Here is a 22486-nt window from a genome sequence, read left to right as displayed (position 1 = left end):
TAAAATGAGCTAATTCCATGTGTCATTTCTAGCAAGAACAGATAGCCTACTTGTACAAATTATTTTTTTTAACTACTGTATAAGCCCTATAGTAAGGTTGAAAAAACATGACACATCCCCAGAGTAGCTCAGTCATGTTTAATGCATGTATATATTTCAAAAAATCAAGAAAAACATTAGTTATTATATAACATCGATGTATGTTCATTGAATGCAAATTCAAGTGAATACATGACAGAAAAAAAACAACCCAAAGATCTATTTCAAAAGCGATAAGTGCTGCTGTACATTACTCATGCTCTTTGATGTGTCGAATGGAGATTTTCTTGTTGATTATAAAGGAAGCTATAATAGAGAGTGACGAACCTTGACGATTACTGGACTTCATATTTTCACTGCACAGAAGTAAGAACAGGACATCTGGACCATAAGCAGCAGCAGACCAGAGCAAGCCGAGGACAGGTTCATCCAGCCCCCCTGCCAGGCATCTCCTAGCAGAGACAAAGCTAATGCTTAGAATATCTTGGGTATAGGCTACTGAAACAACACAAGCAACACTTGTAGCAAAACATTGTTATTATTGTCTTACAAAGTATGGTCAGATGACAACTGTTATTAAGCAATCATATGCAATCGGATATCAAAGTCCATTTAGTCAAGAGGACCATACAAAGTTGATCCAAAAAGAAGACTGGTCATGTAGAAATAATGAGTTTTTAATCCTGTTCAAAGCAAATCACAGGAGCAAAGTGAAAACCTTGTGTGCATTTCCCACAGGAACCCATTTTCATTCATGTTTGTGCATCATGGGTGTTTGGATGTGGGCATGATTCTCCAGCCATAGAAAAGCTAATGCTAATGTACTTTCAATTGTGAAATGTTGATATTGGATTTGTCTTCCTCTAACATCATTTGACTCCCTGCAACATCATTAGAAACACATTCTTAACAAAAAATAGACTTGGCTCTACCAACCTTTTATTCCCTTCATCTATAAAAAAATGGAACAACAATATATTTACAACTTTGATTATATCCTATAAAGATTATATCCATGATCCATAGATCAACATTATATCCCTGCCATTGATGCTCTGTTAGCCTAAACCCACCTTGAGACCATTCCCATGAACACACACATCAGAAAAGAGCAGAAGTAAGATTGTCGAAGGAAATGTCCCGAAGTGCAACTGTACTGTCTGTACAGTATATGTGTGTTGATAGATGAGAGCTGAGATTGCACTATGTACAGGCAATGGAGCGGACTTGTTTGATCGGTCGGTCAACCTAGCTGGCAGAGTCATGTGCACAGTATCCCCTCCTTCCTCTCTGGATGATGGGGCGCACACCGACGCTCCTCGCCTCTCCTCAGACCCTTCAGGGACCGTGGAACACTCTCACACCGATGACTGGTCCCACACCTGCACAGATATAACGACTATGTCAGAGAGGTAAATGCTGATGTGTAATAAAGACCTAATAATCATAATGCTCTCAGAAATTAATGTAATTAATATAGGTGTGACGACCTAATACTCAGTCAGTGAGCATATAAAAGACTGTTGTTTGAATATATATTGATAGATGACTGGTGTGTGTGCGTGTGTGTGTTGCTGTACCTTGTTGACAGTAGTGAGCTGTGTGCGGACAGAGCCTGCATGAAGCCGGGTGCGAGCCGGGTCCTCGAACCGTCCCGGGGACCTCTCCCTGCGACTGTCCAGCACCCTGCCTGGGGATTTCTCCCTGTCCAGCGGGCGCGCGGGTGACTTGTCCCTCCGGAACTCTGTGCGTCCCTCCCGGTAGCGGTGTGGTGTGCTGGGCTCACGGTGGAGCCCCTCATGGCTGCCCGGACCGGAGGCCAGACGCTTGGAGATGTGCTCTGTGTAGGTGGGTGGACCTCGCTTACTGGGGCTACTGTTGGCCCCAAAACACAGGTGAAAGGTCAGATGATTCAGCTTGAAATGTTACATAGCAAAATCTTAGATCTGCTCAGACTGTGACAATGGTAGAGGAAAAAAAGACAAAATGTATCCATCCTCCAATCAGTTTATCTCTTTTCTTAAAACAAACTCTAGGTGGCACTATAGACCAAAACAACATTAGGATGCGATAACTGAAGTCTTATTTCAAGGCATTTCTTTGTTTATTTGTGTGCAATGGACAGATATGCTATAATATACTGTACTGCACGTAATTGACAATTAATGTGTAAAAAAAAAAGTGACGGGTTGTTTAAAACATGACGAGAGATCTCACCCGCGGCTGGAGCCAGTCCTCTGCAGCTCTCCAGCCTCGCGGACCAGGCTGCCCTTGCAGCAGATGACCCTCAGCTTGTTCTGGTAGGAGGAGGCCAGGTAGATGGCTCCCGAGGAGATGGCTGGGCCCAGGTAGCGGGGGCTAGGGATGTCCAGGTGGGCTAGTACTGGGGGGCTGCAGGTTCACAAACACCAGCAGAGGGAGATACAGGGCATCCATAAACAGTCAAACCATTACATTAGGGTAATAATCAGTGGTCTATTAGTTACTTGTAAATACGTGCTAATGGTAAAACTCCAATAAATGCTTTGTGTAGTAGTTGAAAAGAAAATCTCTTATTTGTCTGTTTGAGGTTTTGATTGTAATTGCATAACCTCTTACCTCATCTGAAAAGCTAAACTATTGAGTAATATGAATGTTACATAATTGTGTGAGTCGATGACTCTTTCCTAGCAGTAGGGGTTATTTCTTTACCCGAGTGCCACATGTCCCTGGACCTCCATGACATCCAAGGAGTTAAAGTATGTCACAAACAGATAGGGCTCCCTGTAAGCTGCAGCAAAGGTGAAAAGAACAGGTGACATAACCAATGGGTATTCTCAGGCTTTTATTGTTTGTGCACAGCCAGGCCAGGTGAACCATTTCAGAGTACACACCGAAGGCCAGCGGCAGGCGGCTCCATTTGATGTCCTCGGTGCGGCTCCTCCGTCCGTACGCATCCACGAACACTCCGAACTCTGTCAAAACAAAACCGCTCTCAACTAACCGAGCTGCTGTATGGAGACAACCTAGAGACTAAAGTTCTAGAAGCTTGTGGAAGCATAACGTGTGTGGGCAGAGCCTTATGCGCACAGCAAGGAAACCCAATAGACGGGGAACTGCGCAACCATGATCACAGAGCTGCCCCTGAAGCCCAGAGAATGAGAATGGTGTGTTCGGAGCTCTGCAGGCTAGACCTCACCGTGGAAGCAGAGCAGGTACTCCTCCTTCTGGAGGGTGCTGGTGACCTGCATGATGGAGATGGGGAAGCTATGGGAGGAGGCGGCAAACACAGCCGAGGCCAGCGACACGTCGTTCTTATCCAGAAATTCTACGGGGGCGACACACAGTACAACATATGACAGCAAGGTAGACACAGACACATTAGAAATGCCACAACTGAATAGTATCAACCCCTACTCAGCAGTTAGGGATGGGTTAAGGTAAGATCTTATCCTGTGACTGAGATCCAGTGCATATGCTTGGGACATGTATGTTAACGTTAAATACAATGAATGTTACTTATTTATTTACTTTTATTCTGTGGACTAACTAAACACTCTGGGACACTGACCCTCCAGCACGTATTGTTTCATCTCAATCTCGTAGAACTTGTTGGTGCCGATGATGATGCTGTAGTTGGTCAGGTGGATGCAGCTGCAAGGCTCCAGAGTCTCGATCTCCTGAGAGAGGGATGGAGGAGGGATGAGGGATTGATGAGCGAGTGATGAACGAAGGATCCACTAGGGTGTTACAGTCTGTTTGGTCCACAGAAGGGTTGAGTCCAGTCCCACCTTGCGGATGCAGAACTTGTTGAGATTGTCGTTGTAGCGCAGAATAGTGATCTTGTTAGGCATCGCGGCACAGACGCAGTTACCGTTGTCTATCTGTGAACAGACGGACACACACAAACACACACACACACACACACACACACACACACACACACACACACACACACACACACACACACACACACACAGTCAGAGCCCCAGCTGTGAAGATCAGTTTCTTCATCTAAAGAAAGGATATTTATCCAGGACAAAGGAGTGGAGACCAGTGGCGGTCTTACCCGGCCTGCAGCAAACAGGTGGCAACCCTTCACTGTCTCAAAGATGTAGGGAGCCAACTCAGACTGGCCGGGGAGATGGGACTGGGCCAGAGACTGCTTCACCTTCTTAATCTCCACCAGGCACAGCGCCCTCTCATCCCCTACAGGACAAACAGGGCAGGACGCAGTGGATCATGCACTCGATCGACCAGCGTGACTGACCTCGCGATGCCGGTGAGACGATGAGGTGGAGAACTCTCTAATCTGGCCTTGTCAGAGAAGCTCACCAACGATCATCAGCAGCTTCTCCTGCTCCTTGATGATGTGGATCTGGAAGACTGATCCCAGGCCAGGGATGTGGGTCAGGGAGTTCTTGATCACATTCAGCGCATACAGACCCTCCTCGGACCCCACCAATACTATCTGTAGAGGGGGAAAACACACTCTTATCACGGACATGGGGATTGGCTGGATCACAGGGACAACAGTGCAGGTACAATACAGAAAAACAGAGAAAGCATGCCACAGGTTAGCTCAGTCAGTTTAAGATACTGTAAAATCATTTCTATCCAGTACCTGGTCTGTGAGGGGGAGGGTGCAGTTGATGTCCAGCCTATCATCTCCCTCCAGCTTCAACAGAGAGTTCCCCAGTAGTTTCTAATGGAGGAGAGACAGACAGGCTCAGGAGCATCACAGCCTCAACATAAAGGAAAGCAGACACAACCGGGAGGCTGGCAATCTTACAGGGAGCAGAGACGCAGGGTCATAGTAGGGCTAGCAGACTGTATGCAGGTATTACAGTACTACTGTATGGGGTCAGTGACACAGGATAGGAACACTAGGAGCAGAAAGCCACAGTCTGATCTAGTCCTAGTTCCTGGAAGGCACACTTCACACGCACACATCACACGTCAGCTTCATAGTTATCTACTATGTTGGTGAAATGTACTGTAAGTAGAAATATCATACGTTTTGCATCTGAATTCTGCAGTTTCAGTCAGAGAGTGACCTCAACACAACTTGGACAGTAGGAAGAGAGGATGGTGAGAGGGGTGAGGGGTGTTTACAGCTGATGAGGGGAACACAGCAGGAAAGGTGATCACATACTGTACCCAGGACACATGCAGTGTGTGTGTGTGTGTGTGTGTGTGTGTGTGTGTGTGTGTGTGTGTGTTTTGTGTGTGTTTTGTGTCTGTACATGTATGTCTTGAACCAACAGGACAGCAGACTAAGGCAGTCTAGTGGGACTCTTTACCTGAGCCAGAGGAGACAGAACCATTTGTCTTTTGGACACAGCAGCCTATGAGTACAGTGAGTCCCAATGGAATAGGCAGAGTAGAGCAAATCAACAAAACATGCACACATACCGACATACATTGATGAGATGAGAAAGCAACAAACAGGTGGAGAGAGAGAGAGAGACAGAGAGAGAGAGAGAGAGACAGAGAGAGAAGGGGACAATTAACGACATGTATACGCGATAACAGGGGTCGTTCATAAAACGCAACAGGTGCAGTAAAGAACCACTTGGTGCGTGATAGTTTGAAACAGGTGGCACATTCACTGCCGTAGTAATGTTTTATGAATATCGCCCGTACAGAAGAACAGGATGTTTTTAACCCTTCAGGAATAGAGTCAGCAGTCAACCAGGACAGGGCAGGGCTACTAGCACACCACCAGACACCGTTGTACTCACTGCGTCCGCCTCGGCCTTCTCCCTGGCACACCGTCCTCCAGCCACCACCGACTCCATCACAGCCACCCAGCGCTGCTTATCTGGGAAGCTGGGAGCCATCAGGTAGAGCGCCTGGCTTGGCCAGCAGGAGGTATGGGATTGAGCCTCCAGCTTCAACACATAGGGAACATCTACACACAGAAACACACTCCGTCACTCCTCAGGGCCGATCGTCGTGGCTAAAGAGAACGGCTGGCCGCCTTGTTCCGTGTCTGTGGGAGTCAGGGCTGTGTGAGGTGTGTTGAGTAGATGTCAGGCGTACCTGACTTGGCGGTGTTGGGCAGCTCACACGCCCCCACGGCCCCGTGCACCATCACCTCTCCATCGGACAGACACAGCTCAAAGTCCTCTAGCGGCTTGGCTGAGTCTGACACACACAGAGGACAACCAGCACGCAGTGAGACCATGAGGTATCAACTACAGACAGGCAGATATTCATAGAGGTCATATGTAAGGACAGGGTAAGACGCGCGAGAGAGAGACCTTCTCTGGGCTCCGTCTCGTAGATCGACACTTTAGTCCCGTCCAGAACCACATACTTCCTCTCCCAGCCCTGGCCTCTTTTCCCATTCCTGTAGGACACATCCACGCCCGTCACTGTCACTACATCTTAGCTTCAATGACAAAACAATAATAAGACTTGTCAGACAGGAGAGATTCAGAGTTCATGTGAACCAGTCCGAACCAGTGGAAGTATTGTATTTAAGTGTGGTATCACTTGTGCTATGCTCTATTTTCACATTACTGATGCTATGCTCTGTTTTCACATACTGTAGTTGTACCCACCTGGGCTGTTTCATCCAGCCCTCCAGTCGCATGTGTCCGCTGGCCTCTTTGAGCTGCAGGCCAGGGGAGCTGCTCTTGTCCCGGCACAACCCGTCCACCAGGTGCAGGGCACAGTCGCTGCCCAGGCCACACGTGGCTGGCAGGCAGGGGGAGCATTTGGGGTGGCACAGAGCGTGACATTCTGAAGGAGAGAAGACACTGTAGTCATCAACTATTCAGGTGAAATACTTTTATGTTTTTGGTACGTGCGTTAGTTAGTTACAGTAGTTCGTTCAGGATTATGCAAAAACTACCAGACCGATTTTCATGTAACTCAGTGGAGGGGTACCATTGCATTGACCAAAGAACCCATTACATTTTGGAGCAGATCCTAATCACAGGGTGGATCCACCAATTATTTTTCACTTTCGTTAACATTTATAGACCAGACCAGCACATACGGGTCCTTTGCAATGTTTAATACATCCATGGCTAGCTAGCTTCAAGCTATAACGTAATTGATAGCAAGCTAGGAAGGATTGATTCAGCTAGCTAACTAGATAGAAAGCTATTTTGCAGGTATTAGGACCAAAACCATAATTTGATCATGGTTTGATGGTGAAGATCAATTGCTTTGAATGAGCTAGTTATGCTCGAAGCTAGATAGATTTAGCAGTAGATATGCTACAGTAGATATAGCTAGGTAGCTGAGATACATCAGAGAGTGGAGCTGAAGAGCACCTGCTTGTCCAAACCCAGTTGATGCAGCACCAGGTTATTTTTGACATTTGACATTTGTGTTGTTTCTATGTAATGTCACTGCAGTGCACATGCTGACGACATGCATCATGGGAGGTGGTCTGCGCTCCCCAAGTACCTTCTAGTTTATTTATGTTTATATATATATATATATATATATATATATATATATATATATGGTATAAATGTGTTTCTTAGAACTTAGCTATGTATATGTGCTTTGTAATATGTTTCTATGATATAGCTAACACAGTGGGCTACTGAACATTTCTTCAGTTATCCTACAGTATTGGTTCAAATAGGTGAACTGTTTTTTTTTGGTTCCCTCAGGAACATTAGTGTCAGGATTAGTATATAATTACCTCCACCCCAGTGATAACGCAGATTTTCAGGAAACTCGGTGGAAGGGTAGGATAGTCCAACTTAGAACCCATTACATTTTGGAGCAGATCTGAATCAAGGGGCGGGTCCACAGGCCGCCCAAACACAGCCAGGCCGGCCATTCGCCTCCATTCATTTTTTGGGCTATGATTACGCGAAAACTACCCAAACCGATTTTAATGAAACTCGGTGGCATGGTGTAACATGGGCCACCTTAGAACCCATTACATTTTGGAGCAGATCTGAGTCTCAGACCGGGTCCACGAATTAAAACAAAACTTAGAATGGAGCCAGCTCCCTGTGTGGTGGTGCTAGAGACACAGGGTTTGGACTGGGGTGTGTGGAGGGGAGAGCCTGGAGTGCACCGCATTGCCCCTCACTGACTGTGACCCGTGGGGGGCGCCACAGAGCCACCCATACACGGCCGCCCATTCACCTCCAGTTATTTTTTGGACTCTCCAGGGTAAAAAATAAGAGGGGGGAACTCCGCCGACTCGGGCCAAAAATGTATTGGCAACGTGGGAAAGTCACAGAGATAAGGGGTTTGGATTTGCATAAAGCAATACTAAACATGTCCTGCTTGTACGCACGTGCGCGTGTACACTTCCACGAAAAGCATTCATGGGCGGAGATCTGTGCTCTCTGAACACCATTTGTATATGTCAACCCCCCCCCCTTTTTTCTGTGAAGCACATTGTGTTGCCTGTGTATGAAATGTGCTATACAAATACAACAAAAGTTGATTGATTGATTGATTGATTGATTGGTTGATTGGTGGATTGATTGACATCCTCAGAAACCAGCCTCCATCATCAGAATGACTTCCTGTCTGGTCTTTATGTAGGTTTGCAATTGGTTGGAGCATACCGATGCAGGTGGCAGCTTGGCGGCCAAAGTGCACAGTATCCAGGCACACGGTACACTTGGCAGCCCTCATGTTGAGTCCCACGGTGAAGCGATGAGGACTGTTGTGGTGCGCTCTCTCTCTCTCCCTGTCTCTTTGGCTGTCTTTCATACGACGGCCGTAATCTGAGCACAGCCAGAGAAAACGGTGACGGGAGGGACAGCAAGTGGCAGAACAGTCAATCATGTCAAGACCTTGATGCACCATGCTATTGAAGCTATGCAATAAGGCATTACAAACATAAGGTTTTATAAAAACTGAAAATATAAGGGCATCGAAATGAAAACATCATGGGAAAGAGTAATGTTAATCCTATCACTACTGTAGCTACTGTAGGGATCATAACTGGAACCTGATGACTGGACATGCATGCATCCAAGGTTGAGATTCCTATGGAAAGAATAGATTCATTGTGAGTTGTATTATACAGCTCTGTGTTCAGTATGATGAGCAGGTCAAGGCTGGGTTGCAGTGGTGGTGGAAGGCAGCAGGCCAGCTTGTCATACAGAATAGGATTGATGTTTGGTCAAACAGGAACAAATGACACTGCATCAGATTTCTAAAGCTGTGCACTGAGAAGGAGGAACCTTTAGCTGAGCAGACAACTATTGAATTTATTGCTGGTGATTTCGAAGCCAGGGAGAATACAGACACACACTGTAAAATGGAACCAATAATGAGGTTTGCCGGTAATAGGGTGCATGAATAATAGAGGTATTCAAGCATACAATAGCAGTGTCTTGGCTGTCTTTTATTCCTAAAATGACTTACAGGCCACCAGCTGAACATTGAAGGAAAATGTCCTTTTGATTTATCTATGCGGCAAAATCCAGATACGGTATCTTATACCCTTAATTTTCTCCAAAAACATCTGTCTATTCGTTTGATTCTAGTGCAAAGCTTTGAAAAAATCTGTCCCATACAGGGTGAGAAAGAGGCAAGGAATAGAAGATAGCAGACAGTGGTCTCCATAAGTTAGAGCAACTTACTTTCAAAAGTGACCCTCCTTCTCTCTGCAGAGTGTGAGAAAAGGATAATAAATGTTCTGAGCTATGGGCGTGGGAGGCAGTTGTAGTGGCCATCAGGAAAGCCTCTCTGAGACTTTGTCTGAGAGATCAAAATCTTTACACAATGAACATTTGTGCACCCTGGGTGTGTTCCCTGCGCTCGGACATTCTTTACATTCTGGCCTCCAGACTCACCTTCGGGTGTGGCCGTCTCCTTCCTGCGTCCAGAGCTGGAGGAGTTCAGCAGGCTGCTGGGGCCCTGCTGGTGCTCTGGTGACTTCACCATGGCTGACATGATCATCTGCTGCCGAGCTGTGGCCGGGGTGGTGGAGGTGCCGTGCTCCATAGCCTTGTACTGGACCGCTGGGTGTGTTGGAGACAAAGAAAGTGTAAAAAGGTATTGCCGCCGAGTCAGAAAACATCTCATTCCGAGGTTGACTACGGTGCGCCCGTGACGAGCTCACCCTCCTCTCGTAGGGAGCGCAGCTCCAGTCTCATCTTCTGCAGGGCGTCCTCCAGGTCTGAGCAGCGGGAACGCTCCTTGTCCAGAGCTACCTTCATGTCGCTGTACTGCAGGGGCACCGGTTGCACCGAGGGAACAGGGGACACCTGGGGCCCCTGGGACTGGCCCTGAGCGGCCATGGCAGCCAGCAGATCCTCTCTTCGCCGCCCAAACAGACCCTGAGATACATAGTCCAACATTCACAAACATCTGTCAAACACCTGTCCAACTGGAGTGTCCGTAGCTAATGCCGAAGGTGCGGTGTGTAATATTTTTGGTTCTATCTTACCTTTTTTTTCTTGGAGCCGCCCTGGTCCACCCTGGCTTGGAGGAAGTCTATGAGTTTGGTCTGCTGGGTGATGGTACCCTCCATCTTCACCTTCTCATGGGAGTACACAGCCTGCAGGTGGAGCTAAGTGAACATCACTAAAGCCATGAATGTCTCCACATGACACTGTATGTACCAGTCAGAGAGAATGTGTGCATGTGTGTGTTCATGTACTGTACGTGTGTGTGGCCTTACCTGGATGTTCTCCAGCTGGTACTCCAGGTCAGTCCTCTCAGTCTTCAGCAGGTCTGACTGGTCCAGAGCATCCTGCAGGCCCTGGGTCAGACGGAAGATGTGGGTCTTCTGAACGTCCATCTGCTGCTGCAGTTTACTTTGCTGAGAAGAACAGTCAACAAACACAGGAACTCAAACACCCACATTGGAATTAATTTACATAACAAAATGGACAGAATGGACAAAGTGAACGTAACGGTCCAGTACCTCGTCCAGCAGCCTCTGCTTCAGCTCCCTCTCGCTCTCCAGCTTCTGCTGCAGGCTGCGAGCGTTCATCTCCAGCATGGTGTGCTTCTTCTCCAGGTCATTCAGCTAGAGGACAACGACAGGACAGGTCAACGGGGCAGTTCGGCCCACTCGGGACAGTCGGACAGATACGTAGGAGCGCACACACACACACACACACACACACACACACACACAAACAAGCCTCACTGTGTCAGAGAGGCTCTCTGCTTTGAGTTTCTGGTCCTTGAGGGCCTGCTGCAGGGCCAGGATCTCAGTTTTGTGCTCCTTCACCGCCTGCTCCACAGCCTGGCGAGACTCGGAGCTACGCTGGTCAGCACGTAGCCTGCCGTGGGAGAGAGGGAGCCGTCAGTGACTGGACCGTGTGTGCGGACTGTCTGCGTGCATGTCTGGATGTGTGGATGCGTGTGTGTTGACACCTGTTCTGCTTCTCGTTGTCCAGCAGTCTCTGGATCTCCCTGGTCCTCCTTTCGGCCTGGTTCTTCTCGTCATCCAGCGTGCTCCTCCAGGCGTCCCACTGCCTCTCCTTCTCCATCAGCTCGTCGTTCAGGGTCTCCAGCTCCAGGACCTGCTCCTCCAGCATGGTGCACGTGGTCTTCAACGTCTCAATGTTCTAACAGGCGTCAAGACAAGGGCACAGAGAGAGACTTTATGAGATAACTATCACAAGAAAGACTTTCATAGTACCATTGAGCTGTCCTTTTCATTCTGTTATGGCCTCCTATGGTTTTGTTCTATTTTCTTCACTGATTACCTGTATTACTGACAGGTAACCAGTGATTTTAAACCTGGTGTGGTGTGAACCCTCCTTCTGGTCTTTGTAAAAACACGTGCTGCAGCATTTTGAATCAATTGGAGCTGACCAATCACTTTTTTTTCGTAGGCCAGACAGGAGAGCGTTACAATAATCCAACCTGCTAGTAATAAAAGTATATATTAGTCTTTCAGTATCAGTCTGGGAGAGGTATGGTTTTACCTTGGCAATGTTTCTTACAGTAGGTGATAAAATAAGGTCCTTGTCACATTCATTATATGGGCCTCTAACATCAGAGTCCAGCACGACACCTACGTTTCTGGCCTGGCATTTTGGTATTCAGTGACAGTGTTCTTAAGTGCACCAATAGTCTCTCTCTTTCACCTTTTTCACCAATGATCAATACTTCAGTTTTGTCCTGGTTTAACTGGAGGAAGTTCTGTGACATCCACACATTTATGTAAGCAATACATTCTATCAAACGGTCAACTGAGCTGTAGTCGAGCGGAATCACAGAAATGTAGAGCTGGGTGTCATCAGCATAACGATGGTAGCTAATGTTGTTCTTTCTCATGACATTGTGTAGGGGTAACATATACAGAAAAGCCCTAGAATTGTTCATTGTGGGACCTCACATGCCATCTCAGTGTTTTTTGAGCTGTGGTCACCAAGGGCGATGAAAAACTCTCGGCCATAAGTCCTGACACAGTCAAGGACTGGACCGGGAGGCCGACCCAGTAGTCAAGTCTTCTAACAAGGATATTATGATATACCATGTCAAACGCTGAACTCCAGGAGGACAAGGAGAGCTTTTTTGAGTCAGCGTTGATTCTGCGGTCATTGGCAACCTTAACTAGCACTGCCTCTGTGCTATGACGGCGAAAACCTGACTGAAAAATGTCCAGGATACAATTTGCAGCTAGGAAATCATTTAGCTGTTTGAATAATTTTTTTCTAGAATTTTACTTAAAAAGCGAAGATTGGAGGTCTAAAATTACTGAGGACTGAGGAGTCTAAAAGTTGTTTTTCTTCAGAATGGGTTTGACGAGGCCAGTTTTAAGTGCTGATAGAAAAACACCTGTACTGACGGAACAATTTACAATAGCTAATGTGTCCACGGATACAGAGGCAGGTAGCCTACTGTAGCAGGTAGCAGGGGCAGGTAGATGACTTGAAACCACTTTGCTCAACATCTCTGTCAACTGGTGTAAATGAGTTCATAACACTGCTCCGTGGAGGAAGAGGGTCATCAAGCAAAACATTTGGTCTTGACTGGGTAATATTCATCCTAATGCTGCAGTTATCCTGTCTCTAAAATATGCTACAAATTCCTCACACTTTGAGGTAGAGGACATGTTGATAGGTGTAGGGAGCGGAATTTAAGAGGTTGTCAAATTTAAGAAGTTGTCAAAAGAGCCCTGGAAGTTGAGAAAAGCACCCTGGAATGGCTTTAATTTCCAGAAATTGATTTTGAGAAGCGATCTCTTCTAGCATTTCTTTTGGCCTTATTAAAGGAGTAAAGGTGTTCTTTGAGAATATCCCGGTGGACCTGTAGCTTGGTCTTCCTCCATGTGCGCTCAGCTGTTCTGCATGTTCTCTTAAGTTGATTTATCTCCTCGTTCCTCCATGGAGCTTTTTGTTTAGCTACGACTTTTTTCACTTTCATCAGAGTCAGAGGGTTTAGCGTTATAGACGGTCACTCAATCTTAACATGTGAAGGCCTCACTTCTGGTTCAGATAGTGCTTCTTAACAAAGCATCATTAACATCTGGCTAAATCATTAACATGTGAAGGCCTCACTTCTGGGGCCGTTACACTATTTGCATTCATCGTTATTTTCAAATGATCAGCCGCTACAGAGTTCAGATAGCGCTTCTTAACAAAGCGTTGAGTGCTAATATCAGCTTTGGGTAGCAATACTGTTAAGAAAATACAGAAATACAGAGATGTTAAGGATAGAAGATAGAACAGTTGTAAGACCCTTTATTATCACAAGGTCAAGGGTGTGGCCTGTTGTTGTGAGTGGGTCCAGTAACATGTTGACTAAAGTCAATGGAATTCAAGAGGTTAATGAAATCCCTGGCCTTTGAGTCACCCTCATTTCTACATGCAGCTTAAAATAGCCAGTGAGAATAATCTGATCATAGTTTGTGTGGATCATAGACAGGAGTTCTGAAAAATCTGCTAAAAAGGTAGGGCATTTCTTGGGGGGTCTATAGACAGTTACTGCTTGAACTGGGGAGTGGCACTTTAAAACTACAGCGTGGTATTCAAATGAGGTAAAATCATCAAAGGAAATACTCCTGCAGCTCAGAGCATCAGTTTTTATAGTGGCTGTCCCTCCCCCCTTTTTCTCAATTCTGGTAGACTGTAGCCTGGGGCCTATTTGCATCGCAGGTGTTTCCCCGGTCTGGAAGCAGAAGCCGGATGTTGATGGTTGTTTGTTTTCTAAGCGGATGTTGTGTTGTGACATCTGCTGCCTACGATGCTAGTTGCTAGCTAATTTCCATTTGCAGCCCAAAAGGTAATACTAATTTACATAATGTAATGGCGAGTTTAATGTAATGGCATCTCCACCAGGAGGAGAGCCTGGTGACGCGAGGCTAGGTAGACTGCGAGAAACTGTAACTGCAGGGAGAGGCTTCAATCAGGGCTGCTGATCCATTTGTATCCAACCAAGTTTCAGTCAGAAACATACAGTCTAGTTTGTGTTCTCATATAAGATCATTTATTGATTGACCTGATTAAGAATTACCATTGATATGTTCTCTGGATAGAGGGACTGGCTCGAGCTACACTTTGTTAGAGGCACAGATATCAAATTGTCTGTGGATACTCCATTTGGTCTGTGGCTGACTCTGTAGGTTCTTGAAAAGAAGAAAAATCGTGTTCATAGGCCTACCACTAGAAACACTAAAATCACTAAAAACTGTCAGATCAGAGGGAGTTACTTTGACGAAAATCCCACCAGATCCAATTGTGTGCACCGAGTCAATAGGATCGGGACCTAGGGGAGATGGATCGGTAGAATTGTCAACATAATACCAGCGCCTGAGGGAAGAAGCCATGTTCTCAGAGAGCAGCCTGGCCCCCAGCCGGTTTGGGTGGAGACCATCATGTTTCAGTAGGCTAGGCCTCTCCCTCTAGAGATGCCATTCTGAATATCTAATCATATGGTGCCAATGATAAGCTGACATTGTGGCCACATGATGGCTAATATGCTGAGTTTGAATAGTGGTACTTTACATGAGGGTTTTCTTTGAGGGTTTTCTACTCATAGAGGCTCTTTCTCATGTTTCCTACAGTATCACAGGGCGTATGTATTTTCTGTTTCTCTGTATTTTCTGTCTTGTTATTTGCTATTTCTTGTATTTTATTGCTTTTTACTCCACTGTACAGCACTTTGGTAAACCAGAGTTTTAAAATGTGCTTTATAAATAAAGCTTGACTTGACTTGACTTGGCTCAAGACAAGGACTGGGCGGCAAATATAGCTGATGCTGCGCTTCCAGGGACCCTCTGAAGTCCACACAGCCCACACGACCTGGGAACGACGACAATGACACGGCCCTCCCACTCACAGTCAGATCCTTCGTCTATGACTTCCATCCCTCGTTACGCAACCGCTAGGACAGAGAGAGAGTGCTACAGAACGCCCACGCACACACACACCCTCCCACAGGAGCAGGCAGAGCGCAGCACACAGCTTCCTCACATCTCCTCGCCTCGCTGGATAGATGGAGACATACGTAACATAGGAACGTTCCGGTGTCTCCTGCCTGGTTTACGCTCTCCGCAGTACTGTCGTAGTCGGTGAGAGGACAACATCACCTAGGACGGTTGTCAAGGAAGACGTTTGTGTTTGAGTGTTTGACAAGAGAAAGTGATAGAGACAGAGAGACAGAGAGACAGATAGATAGAGAGAGAGAGAGAGAGAGAGAGAGAGGGAGAGAGAAGTGTGAGTAGAAGTGACATTCATTAGTTTTCCTACAGACAGACCTGTTTCTGGTTGTTTAGGTGCATCTCACGGTCAGCCACCTCCCTGCGTAGGCGGTCCACATCCTGGCTGAGCTGCAGCCTGTCCTCCGTCTCGTCCGTGGCCTCGTCCAGTTGCTTGGACAGGTAGAAGTTCTGCCGGTTCAGCTCAGAGTTCTCCTGGGTCAGCTGGGTCAGCTGCTCCTCCAGGTCTGTGATCACCTGCACCCATGGATAGTCAGAATATACAGTGACGATTCACTGTAAGATGCACCCTTATTATCACATTATGAAACATAATATAAAGTATAACAGGAGAAGGAATTCCTCCCTCAGGGTTCTTGCTCTCTACATGTTTCCTCAGGAGAATGCAATCATAGAACATCATATCAAGATTTTATTGTATATAATTTCTTATAAATATCCGCTGTAGGCAATTTTCCTCAAGGGTAGAGCAGGTAGAAGCTTATTCATAACCACCATTCTCTCTACTCAGCCAAGTAAGGAGGCTACTGCATACCATATGCAAATGAGCATTAGAGACTGATGGATCTCACAGTCAAAGACCATGTTTTTCTCCTCTCATGGGAGCCTCTGCACCATGCAGGACTACAAGGCAGTGGAAAGCGAGAACGAAGCCTTTCATGTGCATAAATGAGCCTGTCCTTTCCGCTCCCCTGGAGCGCGGGTTCTGACTGCAGCAATCAAAACACATTTGGAGGAGAGGGGAAGTCAACAACGCGGTCCGTCTGGCCATCGTCCATGTACCCTCAGTTTCCACCCCAAAGCAAAAAGCTCTGTCTCGTCCATGCACATCATCACAGTGTAAAAACAGCCAACTAGCTGAACCAGCCAGCACAATCATGGGGGGGGGGGGGTTTGGATAACTCACAGTGTGATTTCACTGGTCTTGGAACAAATTCTCTATGAACTGGAAGTGATGTAAACATCTATCAAGTAATGAACAACAACAGCTATAGAATTCCCAGTACTCCACCCCCTTTTCATCTGGTTTCATACCAATCAGAGCTGATGTTTTATAACATCATGTATTGATGCTCTGAATCGTACTATTCTATTTCTGAGGCCTTGGAGTTGAGCGTAATCAGCTTTCTGTGACCAACACTGGGGGTTTTCAGAGCTTTTGTCAAACAAATGGCGCCACACACCAAATAGACCTGAGGGAGCAGGCAGCTTAACAGCCTCAGTTTGTCTCTAACTTGCCTGGATACTGCCCAGAAGGATCTAAGGAGAATGATGATTCTCAAGTGGGAAGATCTCGAAAGTAGGGCAAAGGGATAAAGACCGTCTATTATGTACCACAATGAGGTTTATAAATCCCCCACAACACAATAACCTCATTGTCATAGTGCTATTCACACAATCGCCGATGATGAGATGGGAATTTTAGATATGGGTATCAATTTTTCATCACCTCAGCCTCATACTAGAATTGATTCTATCCTATTAAATTAAGAATCAGCAGAAGAGCTTGATGTTTTTGATGATGGATTTACAAGAGTTTCTAAGTCATGATGCTCCACTTATTCTGCAAAAACAGCCTGTATTATTGATTGTGTTGGGTGCAATAGAGAATAGCATACCGCACAGCTGTCTCTCAGGACATCAAACTTGCGCTGGATCTCATCACGGTGAGCCTATAGTAGACAGACAGACAGACAGACAGACAGACAGACAGACAGACAGACAGACAGACAGACAGACAGACAGACAGACAGACAGACAGTGGCAGGTGCTATATTACTGTCCTTCTACAGTAGTGTGTAGCACAGTCCCAGTGGAGCTCATTACAGCAGCGGTGTACAGTGCAGTCCCAGTGAGAGGTCAGTCCAGCGGTGCCCACCCTGCTCTCACCCTGAGGACGGTGATCTCCTCCTCGGCCTCGGCGGTGGTCTCCTCCAGCTCGGTCTTGGCCTGCTGCAGCTGGCCCTCCAGGGTGCGGCGTGTGGCCTGCATCCCGCTGATCTGCGACTCGCGCTCCTGCACGGACACCTTCAGCTCCGTCACCTGCCGCTTGATCTCCAGCTTCTGCTCCTCGTGCTCCAGGCCCATCTGAGGGGGACACGGGGGAGGGGGAGGCACGGGGGGAGACAGAACGGGGTCAGGGAGAGTCAGGTAAGACTTCCATTGGCGTGTGAACGTGTGAGTGAATGGGTGAATGAGAGGCCATTGTAAAGCGCTTTGTCTGTGAGAGGTGCTGTATGAGTGCAGCCCATTTATCATTTAGAGGGAAGCCATAGAACTGCTCACGTCGGCACTACAAGCACACCCTGCCTGATCCTTCTCTCTGACATCCCCTCTTCTACCTCTCCAACTCAAACCTTCCTCTTCTTCTCGCCTACCTCCACCTCTCCTTGACCTTCCTCTCAAACCTCTCGGGCTTCTCTGATACCTCCCCTCACCTCCCTGAGTCTGCTTTCCAGCTCCATCACGCGGCTCTTGTTGCTCTGCTCTTGCTGGCTCATTTTTTCCAGGTGTTCCTCCAGCTTGGCGTTCTGGGCCTCCAGCTTCCCGGCCTGGGACTCCAGGTAGAACTTCTGCTGCCTCAGCTCAGAGATCATCTCCTCCTGAGCTTTCCTGTCAGGGCCCACACACACACACACACACACACACACACACACACACACACACACACATGCGCAACAGTCAGAAGTCTTTAATAAGCATTGTCCAATATCCAGGAGAGCCTGGGATAAGTCCGTACTAGTCTACAGTACTAGGCTGTTATACTGCCCCAGCACTCACATGTTCTTCTGAGTGTAGATGCTGCTGTTGGCTGCCAATTTATTGGCCTCAGACAGCTCAGCTATCCTCTGCTCCAGGCTGTTCATCTTGGAGTCCATGGCATTAATAGTCTGAGATGGGGAGGGGGAAGGAGCAATAAAGTTGTCAACACTCCAAACATCCCAGCCTTGAAATCTCTAGTAATCCGTGGCACTTCCATGAACTCTTCAGAATCAGTTTATTATTAGTTTATTGCCATTTTACTTTACATAGGATACATAGTTGTAAACAGACCCGCATCTACTTTACAGTAGCCTAGCAACGGATTATATCTAATCTGTGTTAGTAGTTAGTAGTTAGTGTGATGGATGTGAAAACAGCCGTGACATTGTCCTGGCCAGGCTGGCCGGATCTTACCGCCTTCTGCTCACTGATGACGCTGCACTTCTCACGGACCTCCTCCTCATACTTGCTCTGACTGGACTCCAGCATCTCCTTATCAGCCATGTCTGCCTTCATCTGGCTCTCCAGGACCTGATCAACAGAGAGGTTGGAGTCAACCACAGAGTACAAAACCAGACCAGGATCTACTGGAGAATGGGTCTGATGACTGGGGAGAGACTCTACCTTGATCTTATCCTCATACAGTTTCTCTTTCTGCTCCAGGTGGGCCTCTACACGTTGGGCTGTGGACTGGGTCTCCCGCAGGCTCTCCTCAAGTTCCTACACAAACAAACGCCCAGAAACAAACCTTTACGTCTGCTGTACGCAACCACGGCCCATACGCTGTCACGTTGCCTCTGAGGTCACCTCTTGTGAACTGAAGACTGACGAGCTTTCACCTACCAGGATCTTCTCAGCCATCTGCTGGATCTGCTGGGCCTTGCTCTGGATGTCCTCCTTCAGTTTGCTTTCTCGACGCTCAACCATCTCCAGCCTCTTCACCTGGTTCTCCAAGGTCTTCCTGCCATCCTGCGCACGAATAACAGACATCAACAATAAAATACACACACCCACACATACACACACACACACACACACACACACACACATACACTCAGACTCAGACTCAGGCGGCACTCAACAGAAAGATAAGTCCTCTTTCAGCTTTCTACTTTCCCTGAGTCCAGCTTCAGTCCCCTAGAGTCTCTGTATCTGTGTGACCGACGCGTGTACCTCAGTCTCGCGCAGGCGTCTGCGTAGGCTATCGCTGGAGTCCTCCTTGTTCTGCAGCCTCTCCAACTCCCGCTCCATCCTCTCTTTTGCCACCCGGATGCTGTGCAGGAAATCCGTAGCCTCGGAGCTGGCCTTCGCTGCCTGTTCAAGGGAGGGAAAGCAAGACAATACACTGTCCGACATGTTTATGTATGATGTTATTATTCAAGATATTTTGTTGAGGCTACAGATTCTACATTGGCTATGCTTGCTTGCATAGCCTGGAGTGAAACTGTAATCTATTAAAACATCAAATATGGTCCCATTCATCTTAGAGAATACAGTGTCTACCAAAAACAGCTTTTGGAAATGTTTTCATCCTTAGAAACATGGAATACAATCAAACTATCTAATGGGGTGGACATTTTTGATCTCTAATAATTATGCAGAGACAGAGCAAATTAGTCTTAAGGCCATAGAATCTGCTTTACAGCGCAATGGGGGATTGTGATCATTAGCAGGAGAATGAGAGAGAGGGAGAATGTTCTACTTCCTCATGTGGTGAGCACCAGCACCCAGACTCCCAGTTCTCCTGTCTTACGGCGTATGCAGAATATGAATTATCCATGAAGCTCCTCAGTTCTACCTTGGCCAGCTTATCCTGGAGATCCTGGATTTTTGCTTGCTGTTCAGCATTGGTCTGTAAAACAGGAATACATACAGTCAATGATAAAATATATTGTTAAATGAATCCTAAGATTATGATAATCCAGTCTCTTAAAGTGTCATGTCCTAATCTGGATTGATTTGAGTGTTTAGGGTTGAGTTGTTGAGCCATTGGCATTTGGCAGTGATTGAACTACTTTAAGGTCAAACTAATGATGAACAGTAAACTCTATGATCCCATGATACCTTCTCCAGCTTTCCAAGTATCTCTTCCATCTCTGATTTGCCTTGCTCCTTGGCCTGTGAGGAAACAAGGATAATTGAAGCATTTTCCTCCCTGACAAACCAGCAAAAGCAAGCGTATATACTGTATGGGTGAGTATACTGTATGGGTGAGTATACTGTATGGGTGAGTATACTGTATGGTTGAGTATACTGTATGGGTGAGTCATCAGCTCATATTGAAGTGAGAACCTTCTGCATCCTTTGCTGATAGTCGGCAGCCTTCCTCTTCAGCTCCTCACTGGTCTGACGAGACTCCTTCAACTCCGACTCATAGAGGTCGCTACGGCGACGGGCGGCGGACAGATCCTCCTCCAGCTGCCTGATGGCAACGCGCATCTCTTCCAGCTGAGCGTGGTACTCCTGCAGACGGACGACAGGAAGGACAGATGAGAGAGAGGACTAGAGGAGAGCGAGGAGCGCAGACCAAAAAAAGAAAAAGGATAAGATGAAATGAAATGAAATGAATAATAGAAAAGGAGTAGATTGGCAGACATGAGATAGAGAGAGACAGAGAGAGAGAGAGATAGATAGAGAGAGAGAGAGAGACAGAGAGAGAGAGAGAGAGAGATAGAGAGAGACAGAGAGAGACAGAGAGAGAGAGAGAGAGAGAGAGAGAGAGAGCAGGAGGATAGAGAAGCCCAAAGAAAAGGCATCAAAATTACATATGATACAGGCAACCAAAGAGCCCTGGAAAGAAAGACTGGGTTGTTGAGGAAAAAGTGCAACAGACAAAATCATTTAGTGCCCTTGTCTGCTAATTAACAATTATCCACGGTTAGCAGTCTTCATTTCCACCTCCCCATCAGGTCACGGGCTACGCAGATTTTGCCCATCAGACAGGTTCAGGGCTTTGGGGAGGCTAATGAAAAGTAGCACCCTCCCTTGACCAGGGGCACCGAGGCCAGGCTGACATTGGGACACGCCAGGCAAGGCCGATCACATCAGCGGTAGTCTCTCACTAGCGCCTTGTCACTACCCTTTCCAATTAAAATGGCTCCTCCTGTTTTCATTTAGTTTCAAACGCCCGCCAATTCTTCCTCCATCAGGGACTGGAGAGTGTCTCTCAGGACCACCACCCGTCATTGATTGTACTGTGAGTGCCAGTGACAGGGACACAGTTCATGACTCACATTTATTACTCTGACACAAGAAATTGGTTTATACTCCCTAATATAATGAAAAATAAATGGACCATTTTCAGGAAACTAAAAGCAAAGGGTTTTCCATTGCCAGTAAGAATGTGTGTTGTTTATTTTTGTTATTGTAATTGTAACAATGACGTGCTCAACAACGATTTGGTCCAAGAGCACCTTGAATTCCTCCCATGGCGCCTGTACAGTAATTCGGGATGTGTGTGGGCTATTTCATATCTGCTGAGAGATACAAAAGGCTTCAGTATAGATAAAGATAATAAGAATGAGTCAGGCCCTAACATTTGCATGAACCGGACATGTCTATAGCCTGGGGGAATGTTCATCACAACTGTCTGCTTTGATCTTGTTCAATCAAATCACCACACTTAAGGAAAGAGCCTTCATTGATTAACATTTTTTCCAAAGGCCCCCTACACAACATCCCAGAACCTGTCATCAGCTCCGATCTCCAGAAGGCCTGAACACCAGTCAGCAGGACTGAACCAGGCCGGGGCTTCACCAGCCCACTGTGTGCTGACAAAGCAGGAGGGAGTCAGAGGAGGGAGCCAGGGGCAGGGAGGACAGAGATGAGACCAGAGAGAGGAGTGCACACACGCACGCACGCGCACACATACACACACACACACACACACACACACACACACACACACACACACACACACACACACACACACACACACACACACACAGTATCTCTATCACTGCACACAGTGGGTGGACCCTGGCAGGGAAATCTGCCCCGGTCCTGGGAAACATACCACCACCTGTCTTTAAGTCTGTCTGTCTGTCTGTCTGTCTGTCTGTCTGTCTGTCTGTCTGTCTGTCT

At 46.9% G+C, this 22486-nt stretch overlaps 1 protein-coding gene across 1 annotated transcript in view; it reads right to left on the bottom strand.

Annotated features, from left to right (window-relative positions):
* Positions 1–1397: 1397 nt before the first annotated feature.
* Positions 1398–22486, bottom strand: part of citb (citron rho-interacting serine/threonine kinase b) — a gene marked incomplete at both ends in the record, with an annotated part of 23115 nt that continues 2026 nt past the window's right edge. Inside the window, 37 exons of the mRNA XM_084456789.1 lie at positions 1398–1421; positions 1620–1914; positions 2257–2430; positions 2731–2809; positions 2913–2993; positions 3218–3346; positions 3590–3698; positions 3810–3902; positions 4088–4227; positions 4354–4489; positions 4643–4723; positions 5322–5366; positions 5763–5932; positions 6064–6168; positions 6285–6373; positions 6588–6768; positions 8574–8735; positions 9600–9623; positions 9813–9980; positions 10082–10298; positions 10409–10519; positions 10643–10783; positions 10889–10993; positions 11117–11252; positions 11347–11540; positions 15680–15877; positions 17260–17313; positions 17531–17728; positions 18079–18253; positions 18422–18531; positions 18818–18934; positions 19028–19123; positions 19247–19372; positions 19577–19717; positions 20202–20255; positions 20468–20521; positions 20696–20866. Of these exons, the coding sequence (XP_084312915.1) occupies positions 1398–1421; positions 1620–1914; positions 2257–2430; positions 2731–2809; positions 2913–2993; positions 3218–3346; positions 3590–3698; positions 3810–3902; positions 4088–4227; positions 4354–4489; positions 4643–4723; positions 5322–5366; positions 5763–5932; positions 6064–6168; positions 6285–6373; positions 6588–6768; positions 8574–8735; positions 9600–9623; positions 9813–9980; positions 10082–10298; positions 10409–10519; positions 10643–10783; positions 10889–10993; positions 11117–11252; positions 11347–11540; positions 15680–15877; positions 17260–17313; positions 17531–17728; positions 18079–18253; positions 18422–18531; positions 18818–18934; positions 19028–19123; positions 19247–19372; positions 19577–19717; positions 20202–20255; positions 20468–20521; positions 20696–20866 (4683 nt within the window). The remainder of the gene's footprint in view (positions 1422–1619; positions 1915–2256; positions 2431–2730; positions 2810–2912; positions 2994–3217; positions 3347–3589; positions 3699–3809; positions 3903–4087; positions 4228–4353; positions 4490–4642; positions 4724–5321; positions 5367–5762; positions 5933–6063; positions 6169–6284; positions 6374–6587; positions 6769–8573; positions 8736–9599; positions 9624–9812; positions 9981–10081; positions 10299–10408; positions 10520–10642; positions 10784–10888; positions 10994–11116; positions 11253–11346; positions 11541–15679; positions 15878–17259; positions 17314–17530; positions 17729–18078; positions 18254–18421; positions 18532–18817; positions 18935–19027; positions 19124–19246; positions 19373–19576; positions 19718–20201; positions 20256–20467; positions 20522–20695; positions 20867–22486) is intronic.

Source organism: Borostomias antarcticus (assembly GCF_949987555.1).
Source record: "Borostomias antarcticus genome assembly, chromosome: 23".
Classification (NCBI taxonomy): domain Eukaryota; kingdom Metazoa; phylum Chordata; class Actinopteri; order Stomiiformes; family Stomiidae; genus Borostomias; species Borostomias antarcticus.
Note: the sequence above shows the minus strand (reverse complement) of the source record. Positions and strands in the feature narration are given on the sequence as shown.